The 12,958-nt window shown below is 45.9% G+C and overlaps 1 protein-coding gene across 1 annotated transcript; it reads left to right on the forward strand.

Moving 5' to 3' along the window:
• Positions 1-2,785: 2,785 nt before the first annotated feature.
• Ndufc2 (NADH:ubiquinone oxidoreductase subunit C2) lies at positions 2,786-9,172 on the forward strand. Its single transcript, XM_032892962.1, has 3 exons — positions 2,786-3,090; positions 8,214-8,357; positions 8,991-9,172. Exons 1-3 carry the CDS (start codon positions 2,922-2,924, stop codon positions 9,038-9,040), a joined length of 363 nt encoding a protein of 120 aa, XP_032748853.1. The 5' UTR covers positions 2,786-2,921; the 3' UTR covers positions 9,041-9,172.
• The last annotated feature ends 3,786 nt before the right edge of the window (positions 9,173-12,958 follow it).

The raw sequence follows: 12,958 nt of genomic DNA on the forward strand, positions 1-12,958 counted from the left end.
GCACATGTACACGTGGACATACTGTAAAGACAAATTGTTTTAGGTCCCAGATGGAGGCCTAGCGGAGAGTGGGGGTGGCGTCCTGAGGCTGGGTGGGTGAGCTGCCCCTACAGAGTCCCACACAAGTGAGAGACTGAGTCGGCGTGTTCAGTGCAGAACTGCGTGTGGCAGTGTAAATGTGGTTGTCTAGCAGCTTAACTCTTCAGAATTCTTTCTGGAGAACATTTTTGGTGGACTTCTTAAATATAATTTTAAAACAAACACTGTGACAAAAAGCAAAACAACAACAACAACAACAACAAAATCACGGTGCAAGCTGGATGTGTGATCACACACCTGTGGGGCCAGGATGTGGGAGGTAGAGGCAGGAGGTCATGAGTTCTTAGCCAGCCTCAGCCACACAGTGTGTTTGAGCCAGTTTGGCTTCATTTTCATTGTGTGTCTATGTTCATCCCTTTGTGTATATGGCACAGAGGCCACAGAATGCATACGAGCCTCTGGAGCTGGAGTTACAGGAGGTATTAACCAACCGAAGTGGGTGCCGGTCATCTGGGAGGTCAGAAAGCACTCGTAACTGACCAACGTGCCAGCTCTCCAGACCTCAAGACTATTTTTTTTATTTTTTATTTATTTATTTATTTATTTTTTGGTTCTTTTTTTTGGAGCTGGGGACCGAACCCAGGGCCTTGCGCTTCCTAGGCAAGCGCTCTACCACTGAGCTAAATCCCCAACCCCATACTATTTTTTTTTTAATGCAGAAAGGGTTTTTTCCATGTTATATTTCTATTGCTGTTGTTCGTTTCGCTTTGTGTTTGTTGAGTTGAGGATGGAGCACAGGACTCAGGGCACAAGAGGCACCCTGTCACCTACGCCACGCCCCTGTCCCTGGCTTGCTTTTGTTTTATTTTATTGAAAATGGGGTATCACTCTGTAGGCAAAACTGACCTTGGTGTCAGGTACTCTGTGTTCTTACCCCTAAGTGTTGGAATTACAGGTGTCAGCCAACACATCCTGTGGTGTTGTATTGGTCTATAGGGCAGACTATAAGATGTATAATTACTGGGCCATAAGGTGTGAACTTTCAAATTTTTATTGGCAGAAAAGAGTCCTCTCGGTGGGATGGAGGTAACCAGAGTGGTATAGGACTATAACCCCAGCACCAGGGTGGGGTGGGGTGCTGGACACCTGTTATTAGTTTGAAGCTATCCTGGACTAAACAGCAAGTTTCAGGCCAGTTAGTGCTACACAGAAATATGGAACGACCCTGCCACAAAACGTAGAAGTTAGAGGTGAGCAGGGGAGCTGTGAAAAGGGTCTCACTCTTGGGGGTTGGGGGCAGTAGTGAGGAGACTCTGGCCCTGGGTTGGCCAGTTTTTTTTATTTTAATTATTTTATGTACATTGGTGTTTTGTCTCTGTGAGAGTGTCAGATCCCCTGAAACTACAGTTACAGACAGTTGTGAGCTATCACGTGGGTGCTGGAAATTGAACCTGGGACCTCTGGTAGAATAGCCAGTGCTCTTAACCACTGAGCTATCTCCCCAGCTTGGCCCTGGTTCTTTTAAGCTCCCTTCCTCCCTACCAAGACAGGATAATTAACTAGCAGGTTCTGTGGGACCAAATGAAAAACCCTGAGCAAATCTCAAGAAGGAATAAATAACTTCCAGTTCAAACCAGTATTGAACAAAGATTCAGGGAAAAGAAAACCATTTAAACTTGCTAATTATATGGCTGTAGTAAGAGTTAGGTAGACTCCCAGACCACAGAGTCTCCCTTTCTTACTCTCAACCACAGTCTGCCCATGCTGATGTAACTGTATTGCTCTGATGTACTGTCTGTTCATTTCATCTATTTCAGGCAGGGACTCCTGTACCCAAGAGTGACACACTGCTTGCCAACTGCTAGGGTTACAGTCACATACATTTTAATAGAGTCACATTTTAATAGAGGTTCGCTCACCTGCTCCAATGTTTTTGTCTGTGTATCTCACTGGATTTTTCTCAAATAGTTTACAAATATGGAGGACTCTCTCCACACTCGACTCTGAGCTGGTATTTAGCACTCGTGTCTTTGATGCATATACATTTTCAGTATCAGGAAGGGCTTTCAAAGGGGAGCTGCCCAAATATGGAAACGTCCTTTATTTTAGGTAGGGTGAGCAGAGAGAGACTGGGCAGTTGCTTAAACGGAACGTTATCAACTCCTTCTTTCATTCCTTAATCCTTTAGGGAACACTTCCAACAGCAATGTACATAGACCTGAAGGCCAAAGGGAACTATTTTAGCAAACTATCACCAGAACTGAATCTCAAGATTAGGTTAAAGGATCTGCTCCTGGCCTTCTCTGAATATTCTGCTACTGACCTTCCCTTAATTTTAGGCATTGGGGGTGGGGCGTGAAGGGAGTAACTGCAAATGAACTGTCGGAACCCCAAAAAGCTAGCTTTTATGCGTTTTCAACAAATGAACTACCTATCACGACCACCTGTAGGTGTTGGTTTTTTGGATGCTAAAATAATCTTTTCTGAACAGTCATGAGGATGGGGCAAGTGAGTGAGAAAATTTCGTTTGCGACAACTGAACTAAATAAACAAATAAATAAATAGCAACGTTTCATAGTCTTTGCCCACTGTGGGTTATTTCTTTTACCCCTGGACTGGCTTAGTACCTGGCCCCCAACACCCTCATTACAACATCAGCCCTATTCAGCAGGCGTTGTCGGCCACTTAATAGCCCGGAACCTTACATGCAGAGGTTCCTAAGGCTGCGCGCGCAGGGAAGCTTTTGGGTGCTGCACCGCCCTACGCTTTGCCCTTCAGCCCGGAGCTCGGAAGAGGAGGGTAGCTAGGTCGCGGGGTTTTGTAGTCGTGGTTTTTCTTATAGTTGGAGTCGAGGTCAGACCTCACGTGGAACCCGCATCAATATGATGAACGGACGGCCGGGCCATGAGCCCTTAAGATTCTTGCCGGATGAGGCCCGGAGACTGCCCCCGCCCAAGCTGAACGACCCGCGGCTTGTCTACTTCGGCTTCCTGGGCTACTGCACCGGCCTGATGGACAACATGATGCGAATGAGACCTGTGATAAAAGCAGGTGAGGGCTGCGAGGCCGTCCTGCCCGGAGGAGGAGCTACAGGGTTGTCTACTAAGGTCAGCCTCCCGGATCCGTGCTTTCCCCGGGCCTAGCTGGGAGCGCCTGGCTTTCCCAGGTCGTGCACCCCGTCTAGGGTTTTCAGCGCGAGCCACATTAAAGAAAGCCAAGAGCGCCGCAACTGGGAATTCTAAACCTCCCAGTTAGTCCGTGAAGGACTCAAGAGGGGCTCCTCACAGTTCGCGCAGTACTTCTTGCTAAACGGTTGTGCGCTCCATTTCTCGCCCAGCTGTCACCCTTAAGAGCATGATAGCAGTAGGATTAAAAAAAAAAAAAAAGACATGAACTATTGTCACTAACGAGGGCACAGACCCTAAGCAGGGTTAAAGCAGCTTGCCCACGGTCATGTGACTAGTTAGGGGCAGAGTTTGCGTTGGTGTGTGTTCAGAGCTTCTCAGGCTTGGAGGGCATAGAAATAGTATACTGATAAAATACTGGTTTGATTCATAAGGTCTGGGGAGGGGACTAATGTGTACAAACTCCAGACGCTACTACTGCTCTTGTTCTGGAATAATCAATAAACTAGCAAGCTGTATATTCTAGTTTGTCATTGGCTTCCCGTCAAGATTGATTATAGCTGACAATGTAGCTGTGCTAAGAACGCAGAAAGATACAGATAGAAACAAACTAACTGACTTTGTTATATCTCTTCACGGTGCATGGGTATGTGTAGGGCAGATGACAACCTGAGGGAATTAATTCTCCAACACCACGTGAGCCCTGGGGATTGAACTCCCCAAGTCAGACTTGATGGCAAATGCCTTTACTATCTCACTAGATGTGAACTTAACTTTGAATATCAGGCAAAAGTTAAAAGAGCTTTGTAGGTCTGGTGGGGAGGGGGTTGCAAGGCCTTCTGAAAGTGGGTGCATTTGATGACTTAGTTGCAGGATCAGGGTGATAAGGCTGCAGAGGTTACAAGATGATGGAAGTTTATTCTGTGGGTGGGGAAGATGTTAAAACTTTTGAGAGCTGATGAAGTTCAGTGGTGAGGGTCAGGTTTGTCAGCAGTCTAAACCATCAGTTGGAGCTAAGGACCACAGTTACAAGAAAGCTAATGAAATGGTTTCAGCCACTAGGAATCATCCCAGCTAACCATCTGCGTTAGACCCAAAGTTTAGCATCCATGAATCCTCCACCCACTCATAGTCAAACACCATGGGAGGCCAATATGTCTTGGCTGGAGTACATGCGCTCACTGCCTCCCCCACCCCCGTGTGTGCGTGTTTGTGTGCATGTGTGTGTCTGTGTCTGATCATGCCTAAGCTTGCTCTTGGGAGCTACATGGTTTTATTTTCTGCCTGTGTCACTTTGGCAAGTCATGTGGTCAACCTAGTAGTTTCCTCGTCTTATCAATCGAGAATAATAGGTCTTTGCGTGTTTGTTATGGCAGTCCAGTGAGCTCTATACACAACACAAAAGGTGCTGAGAAGGCATTGACTGAGCTTTTCTCTGTGACAGACCTTGGGGTATACATACTGAGTCTAGGAAGAACTGACCTGGAGGAGCCTGTCAGCCAGAAATACAAATAAAGATGTGTTACTGATCTTGGAGTAGCAGGCGCATGCTTTGATAGAAATGTCATGATAGAATACCTTGGGAGAATGAAAAACATGCACATGTGAGGAGGACTGTCCCACAGGAAGTACACACTGGCTGCAATGTGGACTGCGTGTCATTTAGTGATACCTTATTGCTTCCAGTTCAGCTTTTCTTGAAGAAGCTGGAGAAGGGCATATGCTTTGTGCCAGGCGTGGTGGTGCACATCTTTAATCCCAGCACTAGGGAGGCAGAGACGGGCAGATCTCTTTTCGTTTGTTTTGCCTGGTCCACAGTGTGAGTTCCAGGCCAGACAGTGAGTGAGACCCTTTCTCCAAAAAGAAAATGAAGAACATATGCTTTGGGTGTGATGCTGTGTCTGCTTGTGCTGGAGACTGTTGCCTCTCCAGCGTTTACTGAGCGCATACTGCGTCGGTCTAACTCCGTCTTCTTAAACCTTCTCCGCTCACAGCATATTTCTGCCAGTGCATTTCTAAGTAAGCCCCAGTGTATAGGAGTTTTTTGTTGTTTTGTTTGTTTGTTTGTATTTTGTTTGTTTTTGAGACAAAAATCTCAATATGTAGACTAGGCTGTTATAGAATTCAGAGGAATCCACCTGCCTCTGCTTCCCAAGTGTTGGGATTAAAGTTGCTCACCCGGTTATCTTTTAAAAAGGTATATAAAATCAAACATTTACCGATAATAAATCATAAATGATTTTATTTTAAAAGTTCTTGTTTCAGTCAGTCAACAGTTTTCTGCATTAGTTAGATTCTACCAAAGAGAGGAAAGGTTGGTTTTAAGGGAATTGGAAGAAAATGTAGCAGTTGGGCTTAGTGGTTCACACCTTTAATCCTTGTACTCTGGAGGCAGAGACAGGCATTTCTATGAGTTTGAGGCCAGCCTGGGCTACATAGTGAGTTTCAGGATAACTAGGACTACGTGATGGTACCTTGTCTAGGGGGGAAAAAAAATGAGAAAGAGGAGAAGGGGGAGGAGGAGGAGAGTGGTAGTCACCCTGCCAGGCTCTGCTCACATCTGAACAAGTCAGGAAACATAGATGGGACAGGACTTGGTCAGGTTATAAGACCTCTGACCCTCAAAACCAGTGACACAGGTAGAACCAACCTCCGAAAGCCCCACAGCCTCCCAAAATAGTGCCACCAGTGGGGACCAAATTCTTGAGTGGAAGACATTTCTCATTTAAACCAGGATGTACAGTAATGAATGTGACCCATGCATGGTGCTTCTTGGAGATGTGAGGAAGTGGGAAAGGAAATGAACGGTGGCTGTTTGGACTGTAGCCTTGGAGAATATGTAGCATTCTACAGATAGTGATGGAGTATTTCGGCAGTGAAGTAAATTTATACCAGTCTTTTTTTTTAAGTTTGTAGAAAATAGAATTTCTTACTCCATTCCCTGTCATCTGTGTTTTAAAACCCTTGCTAATAACCACTTCAAGTTAGTTGGTTATAAAGTCTAAAAATTAAATGTTTGTTGATTTTTTTAGCGTGGCATTGGTAATGTACTGTAAGTAAGCAGCATAATGGCTTCCATGTTTAGATTCATCAACTAAAGGAAAGAAAGGGAACGTGGTTGTGCAGGAAAGCGACAGAGGGAAAGGGAGCTGAGGAAATGGGAACCTGGAGAAAGGCCAAGCCATGCTTTTAGAGTTTGGGTGCTGGCCTCAGTATCTAAAACATGAGTAAGATCTTCTGCTGAGAAGTATGGGCCACTGTACAGTCTGGGTCTTGTGTAGCTCCGTGGCACACTGGAGGACGTGGAACACTGGCTTACTAGGGCTCCGAGAACCAGTTTGGGGAATCACTGGCTGTTTGAAGCAAAAGACCCTGGACGCTCTGCAGTTCCAGACGGAAGAGTCTCTTGTAGGGATGGGGAGATGGCTCAGTGGTTTGATTCCCAGTATTCACATTGTGGCTCAGAATGCCTGGAGCTTGAGTTCTAAAGGTCCAACAGGAGGTCGGACCCACACAGGCTTTTGCATACATGTGGTGTACACAAGTACATACTTAGACACACACACACACACACACACACACACACACAATTAAATATTTTAAAAAGAATATCTTATTTTTACTGCTTTTTCAGTCTCCCCATCTTGGCCTGTGTATTAGAGAGTGAGGAGGATAGAGGATAGGCGTGTGTCGGTGTGTCGGTGTGTTGGTGTGTCGGTGTGTCGGTGTGTTGTCGCTTATTTGTTGATTTCTGAGACAGGGTTTCTCTGTACAGCTTTGGCTATCCTGTAACTTGCTCTGTAGACCAGGCTGGCCTTGAACTCACAGAGACCCACCTGCCTCTGATTCCCAAGTTCTGGCATATGCCACCACTGCCCATCACGTATTTTCTCTTTTTAGAGATAGTAAATTTATTTGTCCAAAGGCATTCATTAATTCAATAAATATACATTAGGTGTTATATGCTGATTGGTATAGCCAGATGAATTAGATGTTGCTTGCCCTGATGGTAGAGACAGGAACAGATTATGTACAATTTATAAAAGAAATGCGTTCCCCTTGAACTCCACAAACTGGGAAAGGACTGTAGAGGCACTGCTTTAGCCTGATGGCGCAGTTGCTGGCCCTCAGTAACCAGCGTGTTGGTGCTTTTTTTTTTTTTTTAAGCTATTTTACTGGGTTTTTATATGTCTACCTTCTTCCAACTCTTATTCTACCCTAATCCCTTCCAATCCCCCAATACTCCGTAGGAGAGAAAACAACAGTTAGAGGAGAAAGAGGGTATGACCCTCTATAGGCTACTTCCTGCTGATTAGGGACATCAGTTCCTTGGGGCACGTCCAGTTTTCGTTGTCAGGATATCCAGCAGTCCAGCAAACCAGCAGTCCGTCAGTAGCAAATGCAGCACGGGAGGGAGCAGCAGCTGCGCCAGACCCTCTCCAGAGTCCCCAGGATCAAAACTATCAGTAGCTGTCAAAAGTCACCCCCTCCTCCCAGCAGAGTTAATGGCTGTGCACAATCTCAAGTGGTCCCATATCCCACGTCTGGGATTAAAACCAAAGCATATTCTAGTTTTCAAGGAACCATAGTATTTCACAGAGAAAGCTTGGGTGAAGGATACAGGGTGACGAATTGAAAGCTGGATCAGAGCAGGTGGCTCTGGCCTAAAAGGGTTCAGCTCCCTGGGAGGGGAGAAGAATCTGTGACTCAGGGTCTGAGTGTGGAAAGGCTCTGCAGTGAGCAGCACTGCTGTTCTGAGATGGAGAAGGGTGTGGAGAGGGAAGAACTCAAGTGCAAGTTCCAGCCTAGGCTCTGTGAGGCCCTGGCGGGAGGGAGGGGAGGTGAGACCCTGGGGGAAGGGGAGGGACCTTGGTGGGGAGAGGGGGTTCGTCTTTTTTTTTTTTTTTTTTTTTTGTAAGGAACACTGGTAAGAATAACAATGCGTCTGGGATAACTGGTAAGAATAACAATGCGTCTGGGATATAACATAAAAATGTCCTTCTCTGTGCACTTTGACTGATTATTTTGCCTTGGGTTTTACAATTACAGGTTTGCATCGCCAGCTTCTGTACGTTACTTCCTTTTTCTTTGCTGGATATTTTTATTTAAAACGTCAAAACTATCTGTATGCTGTGAGGGACCATGACATGTTCGGGTATATAAAATTACATCCAGAAGATTTTCCTGAAAAAGGTATCTCATGTTAATTGAAAAACAAAAAACCCCTTTGTTCCCTTTGTCCCATTCTCCCTGGTTAATGTTGTGGCTCAGGCACTGGCAGGTTGTATGGACTGGAACATCTTCTGTAGACGCGACTCTCTTGAATCCATGTCTTTTATAAGAACATATCCATTCAGAATGGCCCCATCCTCACCATCCAGTCACGTTCCAAGGCCCCATTTGTTAATACCATAGCACTGGGGACCGAGTTCCAGCATGGATTATGGGAGACCAGCATTCAGCAGGTTCCCCTCAGTCAGATGAGTTGTGTTGCTCTTTGGTTCTTTAATAGAGCCTCATTCATTTACGTACATCATCATCGTCATTGTTACTGTGCGTGTGGATGTTTACCATGCATAAGCTGGAGGAGACCAGGAGAATGTTGTGTCCCCTAGAACTGGAGTCACAGACACTCAGAAGTCGAACTGGGAGAGCAGCCTGTGCTCCTAACTCCTGACCCTAATCTATTTGTTTTCTGAATGCTGAGGAATAAGCCTAGGGCCTCAGACACTCAGCAATATTCTGCTCCTGAGCCACACCCTTAGCCCAAGAAATAGAATTTTTAAAGTATAACTTTAAAATGAATATTTTCTGATTCTTTCACAGAGAAGAAAACTTATGCTGAAATTCTTGAGCCATTCCATCCAGTGCGTTGAAGTCTTCAAAAGGCTTGTTCTTCCTCACCACAACCTGAATATTTTCTGAATTTTATGGGATGTCTTTCTGTGACAGTGAAGTTTAGGTTAATATGTTAACACCTGTAATTAAAATAGTTATTATGAGTCCTCTTTTCCTTTCCTGTTTCTGTTTAATTGTGTGTGTGTGTACGTGTGTGTGTGTGTGTGTGTGTGTGCATGCAGGTGTGTGCATGTATGAAGCTTTGTGAAGATTTGTACACTTGAGTATCCAAGAAAGCCAGAAAAGAGTATCAGATGCCTGGAACTGGAGTTTATAGGTGGGTATGAGCTGCCCAATGTGTGTGCTTGGAACTGAATTCTTGTCCTTGTAAGAGCAGGATACTGTGGGTCAGTGGACCTTGCCACCAGACAGAAGAACTGGTAAGGTTGTAGCAAGTTCAGGACCCTGGTAATACTCATAAATGACAGTGGCAGGAGTTCAAACTAACTCCCACCTAGGTGCCTGTCCTGGAGCACTTGACCACAGACCCCACTAAGAGGACCATGACAGCAGGTCCCGTAGAATAGAGCCTAGAGTTCTCCATGCTAATGAGGTATCCAGATAGGCCCCGAGAGTTTAGCCAGTGGGCTTCCCTTCCTGGGCATCCATCCCTTCCTGCAAAGGTATGAATCTCCAGTCCACCCTGAGGAAGCTGCGTGCATCTTCATCCAGCGTGAGGAAAGCAGTTTGGACAAGCAAGGGCAGTCTCCTTAGTCAAGGACAGCATGTGGCGGTGGGGAGCTGGGGGGCCTCCCAAACCCCTCGAGGTCCCCAGACGTCTGTGCACACAGGAGTTTGAGAACCCACAGCCTCCATCCCGGTCCCCACGGTTTATCACCAAGAGAATCGTGGACTGGGACCTGTCTTAGACTGTTTCTCTTCCCCTGAGCAGTGTCTTGGTGACCAGCAGCCCAGCGGCGAGGCCGAAGTTCAGACCCACAGTATGTGCTCTTTCTCAACTTTATTCTATGTACATAAGTGCTCCATGTTCATGTATGCCTACACGCCAGAAGAGGACATCGGATCACATGACAGTGCTCCATGTTCATGTATGCCTGCACGCCAGAAGAGGACATTGGATCACATGACAGTGGTTGTACCTCCGGTCCTCTGGAAGAGCAGCAAGTGCTTCTAACCACTGAGCCATCTCTCAAACAAGGCTCCTTTAATTTTTATTTTTTATGTATTTAGCTGGGTGTGGTAGCACACACCTTTAGTCCTAGCACTGGGAAGGCACAGGCAGGTAGATCTCAATGAGTTTTCATAGAAAGTTCCAGGTCAGCCAAGGCTACATAGTGAGGCCCAGCTTCAAAAAGACAGAAAACAAAATTGATTATTTGGTTGATCGATTAATTAGTTCATTGGACTAGGTCTCCTGTAACCTAGGTGGTCTTGAACTCCTGATCCTCAGGCCTCCATCTTCTGAGTTTGGAGGTTTCAGGTGTATACTACCGTACCTATCTTGAGGCAGAATTTTGCTGTGTAGCTTAGGCTGGCCTCAAACCAGCAATTCTATGTCAGCCTCCCAAGTGCTAGGATTATAGGCGTATGCCAGCACTAACCTGACTTGTGAATCCTTGGGGGATTTGTTTTTTAATTTTTATTTTTCTTTTCTCATACAGTACTTCCTGACCACAGCTTTCTTACTCCTCCTAGTTACCCCCAAACTCCTCTCTCCCCTAGATCCACCCCGCCCCTGTCTACTCCCAGAGAGGAGTCCTCCTAGGGACAGCGACTGGAGAAGTCACTAGAAGATACGATAAGACAGGCACAAGCCCTCACATCAAGGCTGGACAAGGCAACCCGGGAGCAGGAAAGGGGTCAGAGACACCCTCACTGCCCCTGCTAGGAGTTACCCAAAAACAATAAGCAACAACCACAATATATAAGCTTAGGACCTGGCAAGACCCTTACATACTCTGTGATTGCTGATTCAGCCTCTGTGAGCCCCTACACTCGCCCTGTGTTGTTGCTTCTGTCAGCCATGTTCTCCTGGTGTCCTTGACCCCTCTGCCTCACACAATTCCTCTTCCCCCTCTTTGAATTTTTGTTTTTTTGTTGTTTTTTTTCTTTGTTTTTTTTAAGAAAAACTTGTTCATTACAAAAAAAAAATCAATTTAGCCAGATATAGTAGTATATACCTTTTCATCTGTGTGTGTGTGTGTGTGTGTGTGTGTGTGTGTGTGTGTGTGTGTGTGTGTGTGTGTGCGTACGTGTGCGGGCACCATGCCATGTGGCCCTCAGAGGACATGTTGTGGGAGTTAGTTTTCTCCTTCACTGACTCAGGTACTCCGGCTTGTTGCCTTTACCCACAGAACCACCTCCTTGGCCCCTTATTCACCCATTTTTAAGGCATTTGAAAGATGTAAAGTATTTTACATTTATTCTGTGTATTCTGGTGCATGTGAAGGTCAGAAAATAACTTGCAGGGATCCGTGCTCCTATCATGTGGGTTCTAGAGATCAACCCAGGTTTCCAGACTTGGCAGCAAATTCCTCAACCCCGCCATCTTATAAGCCCACTTGGAAGATTTTTTTTTTTTTAAAGACTCATTTATTTTTTCACTTTATGTATTTGGCTGTTTTGTCTGCATGTGTCTGTACACTGAGTAACTGCCTTCATCAGCCAGGAAAGGGTGCTGGATCCCTCGCACCCAGAGTCACCGAAGGCTGCCATGTGGGTGCTGGGAACTGAACCCAGGTTCTCTCTTCAGAGCTAAGCCATCTCTCGAGTCCCCTCCCTCCACTTGAAATAATTTAGAGGCTATGGATGTAGTTTGGTAGAATAGTTTTCTAGCAGCCACAAGGCCTTGGTTCCATGCTTAGCAAAAATAAAATAGAAGAACGAGTGTGTGCAGCTCTGCCTTACTGCTGATCGTTATGGGGAGGATTGTTTTCACGAGGCAGTCTCTGGTCCTGGATGGTTTTGAACTCGGTGCCTAGTCAAAGATGACCTTAAACTTCTGCCCCTCTTGTCTCTACCTTCCCAGGGCTGAGTGTGCAGTGGTGGTGATTTGCATATGTTTGGCCCCGGGAATGGCACATTTAGTAGGTGTGGCCTTGTAGAAAGTGTCATCGAGAGACAGGGCAATGAGGTCTTCCTCCCAGCGGCTTGGATGACTGTCTTCTCCTGTTCGACTCCTGTTGCCTCAGTAGAGCTAGAACTCTCAGCTCCTCCAGTGCCGTGCCTGCCTGGACTCTGTCATGCTTTCTGCCATGATGTTAATGGCTGACCCTCAGAAGCATTAGCAAGCCACAATTAAACACTGCCCTTTATGAGAGTTGCCTTGGTATGGTGTCTCCTTACAGCAATGGAAACACTAACTAAGATAGCCATACAGGGCCCATTTTATACAGTTCTGGAGCCCAGTGTTGATAAGCTTTGTTAGAAGGCAACCGTGTTTATTCGCTGATGTTGTTTGTGGCTGCTTTAATGTTACAACCACAGACTTAACAGTTGTGACAGTTTTGCCTTAGGAAGACTGAGGTCATATCTGACCCTTCACCAACACTCCCCTGCTTCTACTCTAGGCAAGGAAGCCACAAAACAAGCCAGGTTATGAAGGGCTTGTGCCATGCAAAGAAATTTCAACTTGGTCCCAATGAGTCCTGGGAGTTACTAGAGGAGTATCTTATTTGGTTTGAGTTTTTATGAGACCCCATTCCCATGTAGCCCTGCTGACCTTGTCTTTGGTCTGCTGCCTCAGTTTGTGCAAGCACTGGGATTAGGATGTACTCTTAGCTCACCAGAGGTTTTTATTTCATTTTACATGTAGGGCGTGTGCACACTCCATGACATATAAGTGGAGGACAACTTGTGGAGGTTGGTTAGGTGAGTTCTAGGGATCAACCTTAGCCCTCAGACTCAGTGGTAAGCACCCTCACTACCAGCCTGCC

Source organism: Rattus rattus, chromosome 2, assembly GCF_011064425.1.
Source record: "Rattus rattus isolate New Zealand chromosome 2, Rrattus_CSIRO_v1, whole genome shotgun sequence".
Classification (NCBI taxonomy): Eukaryota; Metazoa; Chordata; class Mammalia; order Rodentia; family Muridae; genus Rattus; species Rattus rattus.